This window comes from Chelonoidis abingdonii, chromosome 2 (genome assembly GCF_003597395.2).
Source record: "Chelonoidis abingdonii isolate Lonesome George chromosome 2, CheloAbing_2.0, whole genome shotgun sequence".
Lineage (NCBI taxonomy): Eukaryota > Metazoa > Chordata > Testudines > Testudinidae > Chelonoidis > Chelonoidis abingdonii.
The window spans coordinates 41,503,746-41,524,303 of record NC_133770.1 but is presented as its reverse complement, the minus strand read 5'-3'; the positions used below and the strand labels follow the sequence as shown (position 1 = coordinate 41,524,303).

Genomic DNA, 20,558 nt, shown 5'->3' with positions numbered 1-20,558 from the left:
AAGCTGTAAATTTCTATAGATATTGCTCTTCAACAGCATCTAATTCAGGTGGTTACAAACAGAAACAAATTTGAAATTTGGCTTTCGAAACTCAGAATGGATTGTTTTGTAAACAGCAAACCCATTTAATAAATGAACAAAATGTGCAGGTGGGTGGTAAGCTGAAACCTCTGCTTATTATACTTGCCTACTTTACTGTTATCTTGTCCTTCCTTTTTCCCTGTTTCTGCCTCATCCACCCATTGCATTTGGTCATAATCTAATATGAGCTCTTTGTGGTCTTTTTACTGTTCATCCGTACTGGACCATGTATGATGGGGACCTGACCCTGAACTGATGGCCCTAAGTGCTCCTGCAGTGCAAATAATATAGTAAGAAATCACTGCAACAAAAGGATCTGTTGTTAGGGGCCAAATTCTCTGCTGGCATAAATGTGTGCAGTTCCAATGACATCAAGCATAGCACTCTGCTGCAGGTCATCATTTTCAATGTCTGTCCCAGGTTGAAGCTTGGCATAACACTGATGGGTTGCAGATAAAGATTCTGATTATGCACAGGTCCTAAAAGGATGATTGAGAAGCAAATGGGGGAAAAGGAGCAATTGTTGAGGGGCCACAATAAAAAATCTCAGTGTAAATTATTCCTTCCATGTTGCAGCTGGTCAAGAGCTTAAATACACAACACATGCATTTTGTATTAGCATGTCCCTACAAAAATCCCAGCTCCTGATAGCAAAGTAACCCTTGGTACTGCTCACAGAACAAAATATACTAACAAGGAGTACAATTCCTGGTGTTATGAAGACAACAGGCTGTCATGTTAAGATTTAAGGAGAAAAAAAATAATGCAGAACAAGTATTAGTAGGTGGTGAAGATATTGTAATATCCATTGTCTTCATTTGTATCTGTGACCAACATGTCTGCCAACTCTCATTGTGTCCTTGGTCTTTCAGATTCTCCTCTTAGCGCTGCTTGCTACAGTCCGTTGGCAACACAGCGTGACTGTTAGTTGCCTGAGAGACAAGACTGAGAGGGGAGCGCAGGTTCCAGAAACTCTTTAACCTCCAGCACCTCTCTCTGCATATTATGGGGTCCCTGTCCACAAGCAGACATCTGACTGAAATTATCCAGACAACAGTAATCTTAATTAAAACAAGACTGATTAAAAGAGAAAATGGAAATAAAACAAATTTAACAGTTTGCTTAACACATCTAGCTTTGCTCTTCTCATAAACTAACCTCCCCAGATTTTTCACCAGCATAGCCATTAGGCGTTGCTTTATACATCTTCAGAGAAGACAGATAATCAATTAAAAAATACTCCAACCTCACACTTTAGTCCAATGCCAGAGCAAAATGATTATTATATTAATCATTTTTATTGTCATAGTACCAAGGGGCCAACTAGGTTGGGTCTCTATTTTGTTAGGTATGATACAAACATATAGTAACATTCCACTTCATTTAGGATACAGTATATCCATGTCACTATAATAACTTTGAAATAACTTTTTCACTTGAGAATGTTTAAAATCTAACATCTCTTGAAAGTACTGAGGTGTAACACCCACACCCTGATAATCCAACTTGAGCAGATTATCTGAAAAAAAATTACATACAGAGAGAGAAACTGAGAGCTTTTCACTGATAGTCATTGCAATTTGCAAAACCTCCCTTTTCATGGTGTTCCAGACAGAAATTACATAGATTTGAGGTACAAATTGAATAAGTCTCATTCTGAATAAGTGAGCATTTGCAGGTCTGTGAGAGTGGCATATTGTATCCAGTTTTGAAATCCAGTAGACAATTTCACTTTATGAATGAGTGAACTATGTGTGTGTGCAATTTTAGGTAAAAATAAAAGCACTTCAACTGGGAAATAGCCTTTGATGTCATGCCACCAGTCTATGTGAGCCTGATTCTTGAAATAATGAAGTAGTGAGCAAATATCTTTGTGTTCATTTGCACTTTCTCAAAAGGTTTATTATTTACCATAATATGAACAGAATTTTCAGATCAATTGCCAGAAACAGTTTTGTGTTCAAAAATCACACCAAAATAGATCTTTATTTAGATGTTCCTTCAGCCAAACTCCTCAGAGCCAATGAGTGGCATCATCTGATACTTTAGTAATGAATTCACCTTGGTATATTCTAATTGTTAAAACTGTAACACAGCTCTCTAGTCTCACCCCAGTTATCCTATTACAGGAAAAAACAGCATTCATCAGTAGCTCTTTGGGGCAGGCTCTGTTTCTTAATATGTATTTGTACATCACTTTATCACAATGGGGCCCCAATTTTATTTGGGTCCTCTAGGCACTATGATCATAACAACAGCAATAATTAGCAGGGAGGAGTTAAACCAGAGTTGTCATGAGCCTGCAGAAGGGTTTTGGATTTCCAGAGAAGGGGACTGGTTGGGCTTGCTTGTCCCTAGGGTATCTGGGAAGGTTTGGCAAGTAAGTGTGTGTATGTGTGTGTATGTGTGTGTTGTCTGAGATGGGCTAGAATAGGTGTATGTTACTATTCACTGGTCTTCTCCATGGGTCTTACCTCCCCCTCCAGAATATTAATTCTTCCTTCCAATATTTCTTCCATGCCTCCTCCTCCACCCTCTGTTATCACCATGTTCTTTGCAGAACCCCAGCTCCACCTTCCTTAAACATGATCTTCTAGGTCAGCTGTATAACACCTATGCTTCACCTTGGCATGATACCTCACACTTGAATTGTTGGACAATCTGGTGCACGATGGAGTTTGGAATACTCCAAACTCATACCCAGAACATATGAAACTGGAATTTGGACGGCCCTAAATTCAACCACAAACTATCAACAGAATGCAAGTTCAAATGTGAGTCCTCATGGCAGGGGGCAGCACAAGGCAGATGGGACCCAAGCTCATCTTTAAGGTAGGGAGAATGGCGCTTTGAGAAATAGATATTACTGCATGGTGGTGTACTGTTGACTGCAGAAATGATGCAAGACATCACTGGAGAAACTGTTCACCATGGACAGTGAAGTCCTCCTTGAAGGGAAAATCTTATTGTTGTGTTCCTAAAAACCTGTCTTAATTAGACCATATTAATCTACTTGTAATTGCCCTCGAAGTTTCTCCAAACTCACAGATAACCTATCAATTTGATTTCGCAACTTGTTAGCCAATTATGTACCAAAAGGTTTAGAAGAGCCCATTAAGGGCTGGGACACACTTCTATTGTGATTCTGAATATGCTTGTAGCTGATTGTGTTTAAACAAGAAAGAGTATTCTGTGTACTCCTTTGTTTGAAAAATTCTGAATTTTATCCTTCAGAGGAAAATTACCCTGACCTTCCTCGCTGCTGCCACCAGAACAAAAATAGTTTGTCTTATCTGAGCAATTGAGTTATTGTAAATGTTTGAAAATGGGATTTTAAGAGAGCTTGCTTGATCAGAAAGTTTTTGTTGCTTAAAACAAATATACTTGGAAGGTTATATAATTACATATTGTGTGTTACTGTTATTTTGTGAATATGTTTATGTAAAATTTAGCTACTGATTGGTGCAAAGTCATTTCCATGTCATTTAGGAGTTGACACCGCTGTGAAGCTCACAATAACCTTGTCATGTGCCAAAGTCAAAGTGAATTCTATTTCTATAATAGTCCTTTAGACTTTAGACTGAATTTTTTTACAGCAATCAGTATTAAGACGTCAAGTGAAGGAAAGTGACAACAGTACACAGTGAGTGACATCTGAGGGCTTGTATTCCCTACCAGGGTAAGTCGACCTAAGTTACGCTACTCCAGCTGCATGAATAACGTAGCTGGAGTCGACATAGCTTAGGTCAACTTACCCTGGTATCTTGACTGTGCTGCACTGATAAGAGACGTTCTTTAGTCACCTTACCTTACTCTTCTTGGGGAGCTGGAGTACTGGACTGGAGACTGCTCTGCCGTTGATCAGGGCCGGCTCCAGATACCGGCCTACCAAGCACGTGCTTGGGGCGGCACCTTGGGATGGGGCCACACTCGGGGTTTGTTTTTGGTTTTCTTTGGTTCGGCCAGCGGCGCTGCGGGGAGGCAGGGACTTAGGGGGTGTGGTGCCATGCTGGGGGGCAGGAACTTGGGCGGCGCAGCGCTCAGGGGGGCGGGGACTTGGGCTACCCAACCTTGGGGGGCGGGGACTTGGGCGACGTGACGCATGGGGGGTGGGGCGGTGCTCTTTGTTTTTGATTGGGGCGGCAAAAATGTTAGAGCTGGCCCTGCCGTTGATTTAGTGGGTCTTCACTAGACCCACTAAATCGACACCTGCTGCATAGTTTGCAGCAGCGTTGATCTCCCTGGTAATGAAGACAAGCCTGGAGAGACAGCAGCCTGAGTTCTCCATCACACTAAGGCCCTTTACATCACTCTTTAAAGAAGCCCTAAGTGAGGGTAACTATAACTGACCTCCATTTTAAGGCCCATTTACACTGCTAGAGCAATGCTTTTCTGGAGAAAAGAGACTACTGTGGCATATCAGATGCCATTGTGCGATAGCTGTGGCAATGCTGGCTTTCTTGTGGTGGCCACTGTATTTTAGAGGGAATGTTTGTATGGAAGTAAAGTGTTTGGAATAACGCTGTAGTGATTACTGACCCATTAAGACCATTATGGAGATGATAGATGTTTGTCATTAGGTTATACTAGGATGAAATATTACTAATATATCAATACCAATATACTCTCTTCTAGTAAAGAGAGTAAGAGTGATTTGGCAAGGGAGAAAATCACTCTAAAGGAAAAAAGAGTAAGTGCATTCAAAAGAAATCAGACTTATTTAAAATCAGGCAATGGATCATGTTATTTATATTCTACAGAGCTGTTAATGTACAGTGCTACATCTCTGGTTTAGTGGTAAAGATTTACCAGTAAGTCTTTTAGTGCATTATGTTCATGTAAGGTGCTGCTTGTCTCTAGCCCATGAAGGACCAACTGCCACACCCAGAGTTTTTTTTTCCAGGCACTTTTATGTTCCAAACACAGGCAAAAACCTCACAAACACAGTACCTCAGCCCTCCCAGAGGACTTTCCTCTTTGTCCCTCTCAGTCCCTCCTGATTCAGGACCTACTTCAGGACTTCTTCCAAGCTATTTTAACTGAGCACCACTTCCCAGGGCTTTCTCCTGGAGGTCTTTTCCCCCAACAGGTTCCTACTGCCTCCTCTCGCAGAGGATGCCGGCAGCCCCTCACAGGGCTCTCCTTGCTCCCCAACTAACACCTTGGCTCTTTATAACCCCCAGTTCTGCCCCCTCCTCTTAATTGGCCAAACTGGGAGCACCTGTTCTGGCACAAGGGAGTTGGACAACTTCATTTAAAGGGGCCAGTCGCCCTGTGACAGTCCAATAACCTTCAAGTTTTCCTGCTTACATGAATAACAATGTACAGGTAACATAACTGGGAGCTATTGTTATTTCTTGTACTAGCAAAACACTTTCAAAAGAACAATGACTTTCATAGGCAGAAATCACTATCTCAAACCGTTTTTAGAACACAGTGGTTCTTTTAGAGATGAATTTGCATTCAGATCTGAACATCCCCACTGTGTTCAGGTCCACCTATACTAGTTTCTTTCATTTGCAACAGAGCTAGGGCCAAGGAGGTGGGTGAATAGCAAAAGTGGTTTTAGGAGAGTTTAAGGATTAAATTTGTACAATAGTTCTGTGTTAATAATATATGCGTGTCTTATCAGACCCTTGGCCTATGTGTACGTATATATTTGGATCTAATAAGATACATTGTTGCGCTCACTATTTAACTAGCTACCTGTCAACTTATCTATCCTAGCTTATGCTCTTAAGTATGAGTAGTATTCAAAGAACATTTTTATTTATTTTAAGGTAATGGACAACATTTTTTGTATGTCAACTCATCTGCGCAGCAGGAAGGAAATAGAGCAAGGATAATTACTTCAAAACTCTTCCCAGCAAGCCTCGGAGTGTGTAGAGTCCGGTTCTGGTTCTGGCTGTGTGATTCCAGGCAAACAGGAATTTTAAAGGTAAGAGAAAAAGTACTACTATTTAAATATCTAATATTAATATTTGTGTTCCTTTTGTTTTGAATGGTTTAAATCTCAAACGCTATATTAGCTTTGCTTAATCTCTGCTTGGTTGACGGTTCCTTACCCAACCTTTCTGTATTGACAAGATCAATACTGGCTACTCTGCTTTAGTCCCGATTTCACTGGAAATCCCATTAGTACATATGTGAGTCTCATCTAGTCATTGCAACCAATCTTACAGAACAGCAACACTTTCCTGCTTTGCATGCTTCTATCCTCAACATAAAATAAGTGCTATTTCCAGTTTATATAACACAATAATCCTGAAATGTGCTATTCATAGTTAAAAAGAAAAACATTGTTTTAAAAATATGAATTTTAATGGTCATGAAGGGTAATAGATTAAAAGCTCTGGACGTAAACTGTTTACCCATAGAACAGGTACGAGATGGAGAGTGATAGTGCAAGCTTCCATGAAAATGCCAACAGTGGTTTTCAAGCCTATCTACTACTTCTACCTCTAACGGTAATGGGCTGGGTCTTTTTGTCCTCTCTCCTGAGCCTGCTGATAAAAATGCTAGTTGTGATGTGTCTATAAACTGGCTTATGACGATCACCTCATTTCACATAACAAATAACACATCAGATAGTAATGTGTTTACTGACCCAAACCAGATTCATGTGTGTGTGTTTAGGTCAGTCTGGAAATGTGAAAATAGAGATTATGTCAATCATACTACACGTGACACAAAACAAAATTCAATACAGATTAATTTAGCTGTCTAAAAGATGTGTTAGAACAGCAGTTCTCAAACTGGAAGTCGGGACCCCAGAGTGGGTCAGGACCCTTTTTAATGGGCTCGCCAGGACTGGCATTCAACTTTCTGGGGCACGGGGCCAAAGCTGAAGCCCGAGCTCCGCTGCTTGGGGTCAAAGCTGAAGTCTGACGGCTTCAGCTTTGGGTGGCAGGGCTCAGGTTACAGGCCCCCCAGGGGCCAGGACTCAGGTTTTGGCTTTGTTCCTCCCACACACACACACAGGGCAGAAGGGCTCAGACTTTGGTTCCCTGCTCCTGGGGTCATTTAGTACTTATTGTTGTCAGAAGGGGGTTGCAGTGCAACGAAGTTTGAGAACCCCTGAGTTAGAAAAGATGGTCATGTTGACTTGGAATCTAGAAGGCAGCAGGCCTGGGTTCTAATACTGATTCATTCTGGCACCACCTTCCTGTTTGACCTTGAGCAAGTCACTTAGGCCCAAAGGTATTTGCGTTCCTAACTTCCCTTCATGTCTCTATGTCTTGGTTCCAGATCTGTAGAATAGGAATTTATACTACTTCCTTTTCCCACTGTTTTTCTGTCTTCTTTTGACTGTTAGTTCTTCAGGGCAAGGGACTGTCTCTTACTATGTTTATTCACAATATATAGGCATTGGGGCTCTGATTTCAATTGGGGCTTCTAGGTGCCACCAATAAATAAATAAATAATAACCTCCCAGTTTACTATGTAATATCCAATCAGTAGAAGCAGCAATTGATTAAAAATCAATGTATTAAACTGATCATTTATACCAAGCATTAAACAAAAACATTTCTCAAAGCTGTACAGTTTCCAGGGATACTAGTTTCAGATATTCAGCTTGAACTTCTAAGAAATTCTTATACAGAAATGTTACAGTTCTGTAATTCTGAACAGCTTTTTAAACTTCTGCTCTCCATCATCAAATGCCACCTTCTTATTTTACCACTTACACATGTGAGTGTCTGCACACCCACACACTCTTATACATTTTGCTTAGTAAAGTTAATTGAGAAAAAGAGTTATCGGTAAAGGTCAGTGATTTCTGTGCTTTGTGAATATCCAGATTATATTAGAGCAAAAGGCAAATAGTATTTACTTCTGAATCTTTTATTCAGGTATTTTGATTTTATATTTTTAGACTATGGTTTGTTTAATTACACGTTTCCTGTACATTATAGTGTGCAAGCCCCAGATTTTACTTTTATTTTCATGGAGAACTTCTGCAGGACTGAAGTTTTCAGTCATGTAAGCATCACTAAATGTTTAGGGCTTGTCTTCACAACTGAGGAGATCAACACTGCTGCAATCAATGAAGCATGTGTCGATTTAGCGGCTCTAGTGAAGACCTACTAAATCAATGGCAGAGCACTCTCCGGTACTTCAGCTCCCCAAGAAGAGTAATACAATTCGACTGGAGAGCATCTCTCGTTGATGCAGCACCAGTCAAGATACTGGGTTAAATCGACCTAAGCTATGTTGACTCAAGCTACGTCATTCACGTAGCTGAAGTAGCAGATTGACTTACCCCGGTACTGAAGACAAACCCTTAGAAGAAATTTGCATGTCTAAATATCTGACCTATGAGTCTGGTAGCAGGTGGCTACATAAAACCTGCATTTCTGTGATCGTTTATTAAACTACATTAGTTAAACTTTTAGGCCACAAGTCCACAAAGGGATCCATAAACATGAACTCTTACTTCTGCACAGGAGTAAGGTTCTGTGCTTTATCTCCTTCAGGACTAGGCCTTTCATGTGGGAGCACATAACAGTAAAATTCCTAACAAACAGAACTACTACACCAGAAATTATACACACATTTTCTTTCTCTTGAAAAAGTTGCACACTGAAGACAATGTATCTTTCGTTGTGTCCTTCCCTCATGCTATCTAATACGTGATCTGATTCAGCAGCAAGGAATTTTTTTTTTAAGAGACAAATCACTCAGGGGAAAAAAAATCAAACAATCACTGTCAACAGCTCAATGAAAATCTCTGCTCAGTTTGCAGTGGACGTAAAAAAAAGCAAGCCATGTTAGGATGTCTGCAAAATGAGATAGAATGTTATAATGCTATTATGAGAGTCAATGGTACATCCACCACCTGAAATGTTCTGCTCAGTTCTGATGACTCTGTCTCACATGAGATAGTCCAGAGATGGAAGTTTAAAGTGACTCAAGTCATGGAGATACTCCAGAAGAAGACAGATTTAAAAGTCCAGGACTGTGGTTTAGAGAGAAGATATGTTAGAGGCATACAATAGTGAATGGCAAAGAGAAGCACACTGGGTGATCCTGTTTACCCCTTTACTGTACAAGAAAATTCAATGGAAGTGAAAAGGGTGAATTGAAAACTGACACATTTTTACACAATGCATAGTGGTGGAACTTATTGCCAAAAGATTTCATTTCACTGAGGAGAAGAACTTAGATAGTATTAAAAAATGATTAATTATATGTTTATAAAGATAATTGCATTAGATAGTGTAAAACGTTTATAAGGGAGATGAGCCCTCATACTTCAGGATATTAACCAATTGCTATCTTCAACTGCCAGAAGTTCTACAGTATATTACAGTCAGGGAAGCAAGGAAGTGCCTAGGCCTACAGATAGATTACAGGTACCTCAGTCTAAGCAAGTTGTTCCATAATTTTCTAGTATGGGGTTTCTTTTATCTTCCTCTTAAGTATGTGGTGGTAGACATTGAGGGAGAATAATTCTGGACTAGACAGACCACTGATCTAAGCTAGGACGGCAATTTCTCTGCTCACAGAAGTAGTTTTAGGTCAATTCAGTTAAATTACATTACTGTACAAACAAAAACAATGCATTTCTTTGTAGATTTGGATAGCTTTTCACCCACATTTATGCAGAGCGGGAGAGAGCTTGGAGGAACCAAAGTACTATGCACAATCTCTCATAAAACAAATGGCTTCTCTTTTAAAGTTTTTTCTTCAGTCCTTTTTGCTCCATTTGAGTCTATCTGTATGGAGAGGAGTGAAGCAATTAAATTAATTAAAAGTTTCACTATTCACATTGTTCCTCTTCAGCTTTTCTTCCACACATTGTCATACCATGGAGAGTTAAAACTAAATTATTTCCCCATCTAACAATATAGTTCCAATATTTCAACTTTCTGGATTGTTCAGGCAGTTAATATTAACAGAGATCGCTATGAACTAGGATGCAATAAATTCACTAAAAATGGCTAATGGGTTTTACGTTACTATTATTATTTAAAAACATAAAAAGACATTGGATTACAACTTTTTAGAATTTATTTTCAGATGTTCCAGACTACATTACATTCAGAGAAGTAAGGAAGAGGCTAGGCCTTCAGAAGGCCAGAACTTGAATCTGATTTCCACTGTGAACCCCAAATATAATATTATATCAGTTCTTGTCATTCTTGTTTATTTTGTATACAGGCACATCGCATATTAGTTTGTTAGTGGTCTCACTTCTTGCAGTCTGGCAGGAGACACTGGTTTAATGTATGTTGATTCAGCATGAGGAGGAAAGGTATACTATCAGTTACAGTAGAACAAAAGACACGGGTAGTCTGAAGATATGAACTTGCAAGAATATGGTACAAAAAAGACATAATCATTCTATATTAAAGTCAATGGCCATCTTTCTCAATTAAAACTGGGGTTGCGGCTCACAATAAAATGAACATGTGTGGTTGCCTTTCACAAGACTCAGGTACTCCTAGTTTCATGACGGGAGAATACAGTGTATATGGTGGGAATAATCAGAGATTATAAAACGAGTTCATAGTGTCACGGACTCACAGATCGTGCCCACACTTGGCCCTGTGCGGTCCGTGGGGGGTGCCCCTTTCAGTGAGACAGCGCTTCTCGGGGGTTCACTCTCTCTCGGGGCCAGGTCCCTCCACCTCCTGGAGGGTCAGGTCCCTCCACCTCCTGGAGCCGCACCTCTCTGAGCCTTAGCACGTCTGTCTCTGCCGTGGGCCCCCTCCGGGAGTCCACGCACTCTGGACCCCCTGGGCCTCTTCACCCCCAAAGGGGCTGATGCAACCCTGTTCTCTAGACCAGAGTGACTCTCAGCCAGCATAAAACAGGAGGGTTTATTGAGAGTTGAACACAGCACAGGAAACTCTCAGGGCCTCAGGCCTGGCCTCTCACAATAACAGCACATCCCAGTCTCCCTGCATCCAGGTGGGCTCTGCCTGCTTCCCCTCGCCAGCCCGAGCCCCCCTGCTTCCCCGCTGGGTCTCTGATATCCCCGGCCTCAAGCCCCGCCTCAGTCCATTGTCTTCTCTCCAGGTAAACAGGGTCGTAAACAGGAAGGCCTGAGTCCCCTTTCCTCGCAGCTCTCCTCTGGCTGGAACCGGCTGGTCAGGTCACCGGGGTCCTCTCTCTGCAGCCCATTGTCCTCCCACTGGCCAGAACCGGTTGTGTCTCCTGGGCTGGGGTCCGGAGTCCCTCTCCGGTCCTCTGTAACAACAAACTCCCTCTCCCCTCACCTCATTAAACCAGTAACACCCAGGTACACTGAGTCCCACCCCCTGTGCATGCAAACCCTGGAAAAGACAAAAAACTCTAAGAAAACCCCCACTTCGTCACACATAGTTACCTTAGAGCACACTTCTTGCCATGCAACCTATACATCTGCCAGGTTCTCAGATATACAGAAAATCATGTACTTAACCTTCCAGATGGAATACAGACTCTTCCATCATGACAACTGTTAGTCAGGTAAGATCAATCAGGTAAAATAATATGTTGTTTAAAAAATATATTTAAAAGCCAGCAAGAAGGCATGGAAGAGCCTCGTGTGCTGCAGCAGCTGGAGATTAAAGAAAGAGTAGCAGTTTACATTCCCTTGTCTTTCAAAAGTATGTGGCCCCTCCCAAAAATTTATAGTTGGTGAAAAAAAATTAGCAAACCACTACCAGGCAGCGCACACTTCAGAGAATTAGAACTGAGTCAAAATTGTAAAACAAAGAAATAGGATTTGCTAAAGAATTCAGTTCCCACACCAGAATACAAATGAAGCAGGTGCAAAGGCACCTTGCAAAAGAACTAAAAATCACAAAGCAGAGACAAAGTGACTCTTCTGTACTGGGTACTATCTGTGCTCCTCCATGTATGAGTCCATCTCAGCTCGTATGGAATGGAAGGAGTATTGCTCTGCCCCACCTCCACTTCCCTCTTCTACAGAGGCTAATGACTCTGTCAACATTAGCCTTAAGCTGTGGTTGTGCTCTGTGTATCCCTGTGTAGGGGCCACATACAAACCTCATCCTTGTGCTGTCTGTATAAACTGAGCATAAAGACTGAGACTGGATCTAGCTCTTGAACATCAAGACACATTTGGTTCTTATTGTAATGGGAGGCTCTGGCAAAGAATGCAACATTGCAATCTGTCACTTATCCTCTTCACTCACTATGGGCATATTGGAGCCGTGACGGGGCAGCCCTGCCCCACACTAGCCCCAGCAGTGTACGACCAGTAGCTCTGGTGGCAGAAGTCCCACCCCGCTCGTACTGGGCATGCTCCAAGTGCCCTGGGAGTGTAAAAGGAGGGAACTCAGCTCAGTCTGGGTTGGCAGCTGCAGGAGAAGGACCTACCCGGGAAGCTCCTGTGGAGAACCAACCACCACCCTTGAACTCCCTGGGATCTGAAGCTTCTCCTGGTCAGCACGAAGCCCGGCAGCAGGTGGAGCCCGAGGAGGTGATGGACCCGGAGGCCCACGAAGAACCTGGAGATTTGTAGGAGACCCCAACTCTCATCTCAGTAGGAAGCAACCTGGAGGGGGTGACGGACTGGTACGTTGCCTCCAGTAAGCCTCAGCGTGCTTCAGTAGGACACCCCCGCTGAGTCCGTGGCAAGGTCCTATGGCACTGTTAGGGGCAATTCTATAGACTCTGGCCACTAGGCCGTGTTACCTCATAACCAGGGGCAATCCTAGGAACTCTGGCCACTAGGTCGTGTTACCCTGTAACAGGGGCAATTCTATGGACTCTGGCCACTAGGTTGTGTTACCTCATAACCAGGGGGCAATTCTAGGGGCTCTGGCCTCTAGGCTGTGTTACCCCATAACCAGGGGCAATCCTAGGGACTCTGGCCACTAGGCCGTGTTACCCTGTAACCAAGGGCAATTCTATGGACTTTGGCCACTAGGTTGTGTTACCCTGTAACCAGGGGCAATACTAGGGACTCTGGCCACTAGGTCGTGTTACCCCGTAACCAGGGGCAATTCTATGGACTCTGGCCACTAGGCCGTGTTACGCCGTAACCAGGGGCAATTCCAGGGCTCTGGCTACTAGGCCGTGTTGCCCTGTGATGAGGGGCGTGAACCCTCACAGAGCCACTTACCCCAGAGAGAATAACACCTACATTGCAGGTGAAGAAACAGAGTTCTAACTGAGATTTACATTTTTCTGAACCACTTGGGTAATTGCTGAAATAAATCAGAATCAAAACTTTTCCATATAGATATATATATATATATATTATGGCATTTTGTAGAGGTATCAAGTGAGAATGGGACCCATTGTGGTGGGCATTATACAAATGCATCACAAGAGACAGTCCCTACCCTGAAGAGGTTACAGTCTACACACACAAAGGATTGGAGAAAGGAAGTATTATTACCACCATTTTGCAGATGGGGACCTGAGGCAGCTAGATTAAATGACTTGTCCAAAGTCATACTGGAAACTGTGGCATAGCAGGGAATTGAACAGAGATCTCCCAGATCCCATTTCTAGTGCCTTACCCAGAATACTGTCCATCCTCAGAAATTTAGGTAATTCTACATCAAGAAACAGAATCTGGCTCCCCACTGGGTTACTCCAGCTTTACATTAGCATTGCTCTATTGATTTCAATGGAATTCCACCAGTTTTAAGCTGGAGGAATGCAGTCATGAGCCACACACAAAATGTGTAGAGTAAGAAACTTATTGTACATCAAAGCAGGATTTTTCTAATCTGAAGCTTTTACCAAAAAGCCTCTCTGATACTTCTCCACTAAAATTTAAAATCCAGAGCTCAGGAAAAAAAGCCTGTGTTCTGAGTCCCAGAGTGCATTACTTTTGTCCACACCAGAAATGAAAGCAGCAGAAGCAGAAGATAAAATTCAGAAAGACTGGGATTCTAGATCCTGAATTGGTAGATGCTGGTTAGACTACTTAGGTGAAGAACAGTAAAAAGCCAATATGGCTCCGCCAGGAACCCCTTTTTGATTTTCAGGTAATTAAAGAAACCTACAAAAAGTGGAAACATGGACAAATTGCTAAGGAGGAATACAAAAGAATAGCACATGCATATAGGAACAAAATCAGAAAAGCTAACTCACGAAATGAGTTACACCTAGTATGGTACATAAAAGGCAATAAGAAGAGATTCTTTAAATACACTGGAAGCAAGAGTAAGATGAAAGAAAGTTTAGGCCTTCTAGTTAGCAAGGAAGGAGAGCTAATAATTGATGACATCTAGATATTTAATGCTATTTTGCTTGTCTTCACTGAAAAAGTTAATGGTGACCAGATACTCAACATAATTAATATTTACAACAAGTGTGGGGGGGAGAATACAAACTAAAATAGGGAAAGAACAGGTTAAAGAATATTCGGATAAGTTAGATATATTCAAGTTGGGAAGATTTGTTGAATTTCATCCTAGAGTACCAAAGAAACTAGCAGAAACAATCTCAGAACCATTAGCAATAATCTTTGAGAACTCTTGGAGGATGTGTGAGGTCCCAGAAGATTGGAGAAGGGCAGTGGGAACTGTGGTCTAGATGAACGTACTAAAAGGTGAGCACACAACTGATTGAAAGACCAGCCTCAAAGAGCGATTATCAGTGATTTGCTGAGAACAGGATTAGAATGTAAAATGACCTAGACAAAATTGGAGAATTGGTCTGAATTCAACAAGATAAAAGTCAATAAAGACAAGTGGAAAGTACTTCTCACAGGAAGGAAAAATTAAATGCATAACTACAAAATTGAGAATAAACAATGTGATGCAGCTGTAAAAAAGGCTAACTTCATTTTGGGATGTATTAATAGGAGAGTTGTATGTACACTGAGGGAAGTAATTGTCTTGTTAGACTCAGCACTGGTGAGGCCTCAGCTAGAGTATTATGTCCAATTCTGGATGCCACATTTTAGGGAATATGTGGACAAATGGAAAGGAGTTCAGAAGAAAGCAACAAAAATGAAGAAAGGTTTAGAAAACCTGATCTATAAGGAAAGGTTAAAAAATTGGCATGTTTAGTCTTGAGAAAAGAAGACTGAGGGGGGACCAGATTAGTCTTCAAATATGTTAAGGGCTGCTATAAAGACGACTATGATCAATTTTTCTCCATTCAGCCGAAGGTAGGACAAGATGTAATGGGCTTGAGCAAGGGAGATTTAGGTTACGAAAAACATTCTAACCCGAAGGGTAGTTAAGCTCTGGAATATGTTTGCAAGGGAGGTTGTGGAATCCCCAACATTGAAAGTTTTTAAAAACAGGCTAGACCAACACCTGTCAGGTGTTATAGATTATACTTGTTCATGCCTCAGCACCAGGGGTTGGACTAGATGACCTCTGGAGGTCCCTTCCAGCCTTATATTTCTACGATTATATCAGCCAAGGAGCAGAATTTGCACTGTTTTTCTGAAAGTTAGTACATATCCTTCCTGTCAACAAACAGAAATTTAGGCAGAGGCTCTTGGAAGAAGAAAGAGGTTACAAACAAAACACATAAAGAAACTGAAAGTATAAAAGTGTCTGATCATTAAAAATTCCCTTCAGCCCTAGGTGTAGAAATATACTTAGAAAGTATAGTCCTGGGAAAAAGATAAATGACTAAATCCCAGAAATGCTATGGGGAACAACCAAGAAATTTTCTGCCTTCTGGTCATCTCTCACTATCCAAATGGACCTTTTTTTTCTCCCCTTCAGAAGAATTCTTTGTCATAGGAGCCTCTTTATATTTAGTTTCCCTCATCTATTCATGAAGGTGTGTGTGTTTGTTTTCATATAATAAATAATACACACATGCACTTCAGTTATATTTGGTGTCTCTTTTTTTCTAGTCAAGTCAGTCCATTGCTAGAAATTAAATATATTCATTGACATGTACTCTGTCATGACAGTGGAGGTGGCATACTATCCAGTGAAACAATTGCTAAATCTATGAGTGTGAAGTCTGTTCCTCAGGGAATAACACCACATCATTTTTCACCCTATTGGTTATCATTTCTTTTCTTAAATTGCCCTCAGAGGAAAGCTCTAAGACAAAGGGGAGGAACGAATCCTTTGTCTATGTAGAGGCTTCCAAGCAGGTGGGAGTTATTCCACTGGTTCTGCCCATTTCAATCTCATTTAGACAGTGAAGCATGCCCTTGACATGGATATTTACTTCCTTTCCTCAGCCAGTTTTTCACCGATCTAAAGATGACTGAAAGGTAGATACCTGCAGAGAGCTGCTGGAAGCAGGGACTGACTCTGTTTCACTAGATATCTACCTTGATAACATTTTGTCTCAATATTCTTATGCAGTAAAGCTCAAAGAAAATATCTAGTTTAAGGTTAGTTTTTAACTCAATTATCCAACTGAATTCGTTGCGGGACATGAAGGTCAAGTGACTTATTGAAGGTTATGCAATTAATCAACCTGGATTTAAGCCCAGCATTTTCTTGGCTTTCATTCTTTTCTTTTTCTTTATATTTCATTGCTATATCAGGGACCCTAGGTTGGGAAATGAGCTCCAGAGTGGAGGATATCAGGCCCAAAGGTGACACTCACAATTTCTGGCAATCTGAGATGCCAAAAATATAATGCTTGAGTGTCTCCTGCTGGTCAGCTGATGGAGTAAAATTGCTTTTAAAAAATCACAGTATATCAAGACTTATTGGGCCTTTCTGTTGTATTTGAGTGACACTGGTTCAATAGCTTTGTTTTGCTACAAATTCATTCCATGTTGTTTGTTTTAATATTTGATTTTGTTTTACATTGACATTTATCACTAAGTTTATATGAGTCAATTTGCCATCACTGAGTGCAGTGTAAATTGCATCACTGAGTGCAATTTTTTTTAAGTGTTTGTAACATGCCAGATTGAAACCACTGGGTGCTAAATCCTCTATTTATACATCTAAATGCTTCACATATTCTCACACCTCAGTTCAGACAGAGAGGGACCACCCTGAGGGATTGAGAGGTTAATTCAACCTCTGTGCTGAGTATTTCCTTTGACATAAATAGATTTTGGATCTGCTTCTATGCTAGCCAAGGCTGGCAGCAGGGTTTCCCAATTAATAATTTCTGGCCGCATTTTCTGTTACGTGAACTCTTGTTTACGAAAAACTGGACTGAGACCACCACGGCCATGTCACAATATTCAGTCATCACCAACGAGGTAATGAACCACAGCAGAAAGGCTCCGTATTACATAGCCAGTCGGCTGAGCCCTCAAATTTTGTTGGGTTGACCTAACTAGCTGTACTTCTCTGTAGTTTCATGCTGATTACATTTTATTTCCTGGGTTTCGTTGTCAATAGGTGTACACTGTTGAAGAACATGGAATGCATATTCTGATGTGGTCTTCAAGTGGAAATAAAGGAAGCAGGTGGACGTATGCAAATATGGTTCTCTCTAGCAACAGTCCTTTTAGAGTCACATTTGAAGCTGAAGTGGGAGGGAATGAGTTCACAGAAGTTGCTCTTGATGATACTTCTTTCACCCTGGAATGCATGGATGCAGGTATGTGAAATGCAATCAGAAATGAAGGGGTTTACCATTTTACAATGGTGAGTTTGTGTTGTGCTACTAATGTGTACCAAAATAGCTGAAGTCACCAATAAAAAGTATTTAAAGAGATCACCATTTAAAAAGTCAGCATTTTCCAGTCATTGCAAAGTTAGTATCTAAGAACCCACTGTTAAGAATATATTCCTGTGAAGAATATAGAGAAAAACTGTGAGATCTCAAATACCACTGCATGGAAATAGGTTTGTTTGTTTCTTTTTAAGAACAGCACAGTACTATTCCCATTTTACAACATCCATCAAAATGTAGAATGGAAAACAAACTTTTAGTCTGACCACAGTACAGGACAGTGTGTCTCTGCTTTGGAGAAGAAAACTGGGTGGTAGGAGACAAAGGGGAAATTTCTTCTTTCTGATCTATATGGCAGATTTTGGTTTAGTCCATTGGCTTTCCCTATGTGTGTGGATTTCCCATTGCCATCAAAAGTGTTCCACCCATATAGGAAGAGAAGAATATTTGAATAAAGATATTTGTCATGTGGATCTCTGAGGACAATTCTGCCCTAAAACTGGCATTTGAATAAATTTGTAATTATAGCAGCCCTTGACAGTATCAGTATAATTGAAGGTCTGTTAGTGTTTTATTCTGAACCCTGTTTGAGAGGGATTTATCATTGCTGCACTGTAGCAATTCTATCCAGGATGAAAATCATCAGACAAGGTTTTAGCTTGGGACGGAATAGTTTTATGAGCACAGAAGTCGCTCACAATTATTTTAAAAAGTTAATGGTTTGTTCTTTTATCTTTACTCTCTTCATGAACTACCTGAGCAATATAACAAATTTACCATGCTGCCTCGCAATTTTGAGAATTTATGATCTTGAACTTCTACTATAAAAGGTTTATAACTTGAACTGTTGAAAAAATGGCTTATATCCTAAAGCCCTACAATACTATTTATTATGCCAGTGTAATGTATCATATAAGACAACATCAAAAGAAAAAGTATATGCAAGGTACTGTACTGGCTCTTTTTCAGCCACTAAAATCTATGGAGATTTTCAGCACAAATAGTGAGTATTTTTATTCACACATGAACACCATGCATGCAAATAATGGTATTTCCATGAAGTTTAATCATTCCTTAAACATTTATGTGAATGAAAAACAGTTTGTTGTGAGTGTTTGTTGACAAATAACCAATAGGGATTGGATATGGCAAAAATAAAAAAAAATAAAAAAAATACAGATTTGTATGAAAATGTTCTGGAATAACTTTTTCCACTGTTCACATGGTTCTAATAGTGAATAGTGACCCAGAATAGTTCAGACAGCATCTAGGAAACACAGCCCATGTGCGAATTACTTGTATCACGCTGTGTTTAAAACACTGCTTCTACTGTTAGTGATGATACAACAAGTCTCTGGGGAGATAAGCCACATGCTGGTTTGTACTTGAAGTATTGATGGTGCAGTATGTTCTCACTTATGTGAGATTTGCTAAATCTAGAAATACAAAGTGCAGCTTTTTTCAGAAAAGTGCAGTTCAGGCAAAGGCTATTATTGGAATGACTTCCAATGAGCTGTGATACACACACATGGTCAGGTGCTTGTCCTAGATTTTTTTATGTCAACAAACTCATTCTCTCACAAGAATCATTTAAAAACTTTCACTGAATGTTGGAATTACATGGTATTGTGACGAAGGTCACACCAGAGGATTTTTTTAAATGATATATTTTAGTACCCGTGACTAAATGGAATACCCCGCAGTCCCTGTTTAAACCCCACTGAAATCTATAGATTATCTTCTGTCTCCTAGTTCACCTCCATAACTCCTATAGACTTCACAGGGAGTCAAATGAGTTAACTCAAGGAAAAAAATCTCTAGTTAAACAGGCATAGTTGTCTGTTCAAATGATGATAATTTAAGAAATAAGATAACTAGTGGTACTGTACCATTTTCTGACTGCTCTGATTTTTCCAAAAGGTTTCCTACTTACAGAACATTCTCTGGCAGACAGCAATTTCTGGTTTATTCTTTATTAAAAGCATGGCTTGATCATGAGTAGACTCTGTGAATAGTCAGTATTCATAGCTATTGAGTTAGGTTGGTTAGTTGCAATTGGTCAAGTAAGTCACAAGATATTGTACTAGTTCTCTGAATTGGATGAGCACCAGTCTGTCAACAAAACATTTTTACTTGCATATTTAAAAATTGGTTTCCACAAATATTTGTACAGGAAGTTTTGACTTTGACTGTCTCCAAACATTCATACCAGGAAAAAAGCAATTGCACAGATGTTTGCTGATTAAAAAACGCAAAACGAGGAATAAGTGTGGCTGAAGCAAAAACAATTAGTCACGTATAATCACTGTAGGACCTCCCATTGGAATTTGTGAGAGGTCTCTCACATGAGGCAGACACACACAGAGTCTTCATGATTAGAATCTTTATGAGCCATCTTGTCATGTAACTAATAAAGAGAGTTGTGGTCTAAACTTTATATCCCTGGTCTCACTCTGGCTCCTAAACTAGAGAAGTTGCAACATACTCATGGCTGCCTGACTGTACTAGAAAGCACAACATGATGTCAGAAGTGACCACACTGTGCATGAAGCAAGACGTAGCTGCTTTTGTCAGGAACACAGTGGATTAGGAAATAGTGCAAACTACTACACAGAGGAAGAAACTGCAAGCTATAGACCACCAGGAGCCAAACAAAAAGTACAAATTACTGAGATGCAGAACTTAGTCAGTACACACAAATGAAACCAAAGATAACACAGTACAAGAGAAAACAGTTTTTTTAATAAGAAAAAATTAACATAAAGAATTGCAAGCCACCTCCACCTTCATATTTCCTTGCTAATATTGCTGAAAATTGGAGGAGAGGGTAACAATGACTCCACACTGGGCTTTGTAGCAGAGCATGGAGCAGCTCTGGAGCAGTGGAGCTGCAGGTTTTTGCCTGGAGCTGGAGAGGAGCCGGAGCACAGCTCCAAAGC

The 20,558-nt window shown here is 40.7% G+C and overlaps 1 protein-coding gene across 1 annotated transcript in view; it reads left to right on the top strand.

Annotated features, from left to right (window-relative positions):
* The window catches only part of MALRD1 (MAM and LDL receptor class A domain containing 1), a 435,870-nt gene that overhangs the window by 328,009 nt on the left and 87,303 nt on the right, over positions 1–20,558 (top strand). The window contains 2 exon segments of the mRNA XM_075061940.1: positions 5,862–6,019; positions 17,343–17,544. Coding sequence (XP_074918041.1) covers positions 5,862–6,019; positions 17,343–17,544 — 360 coding nt within the window.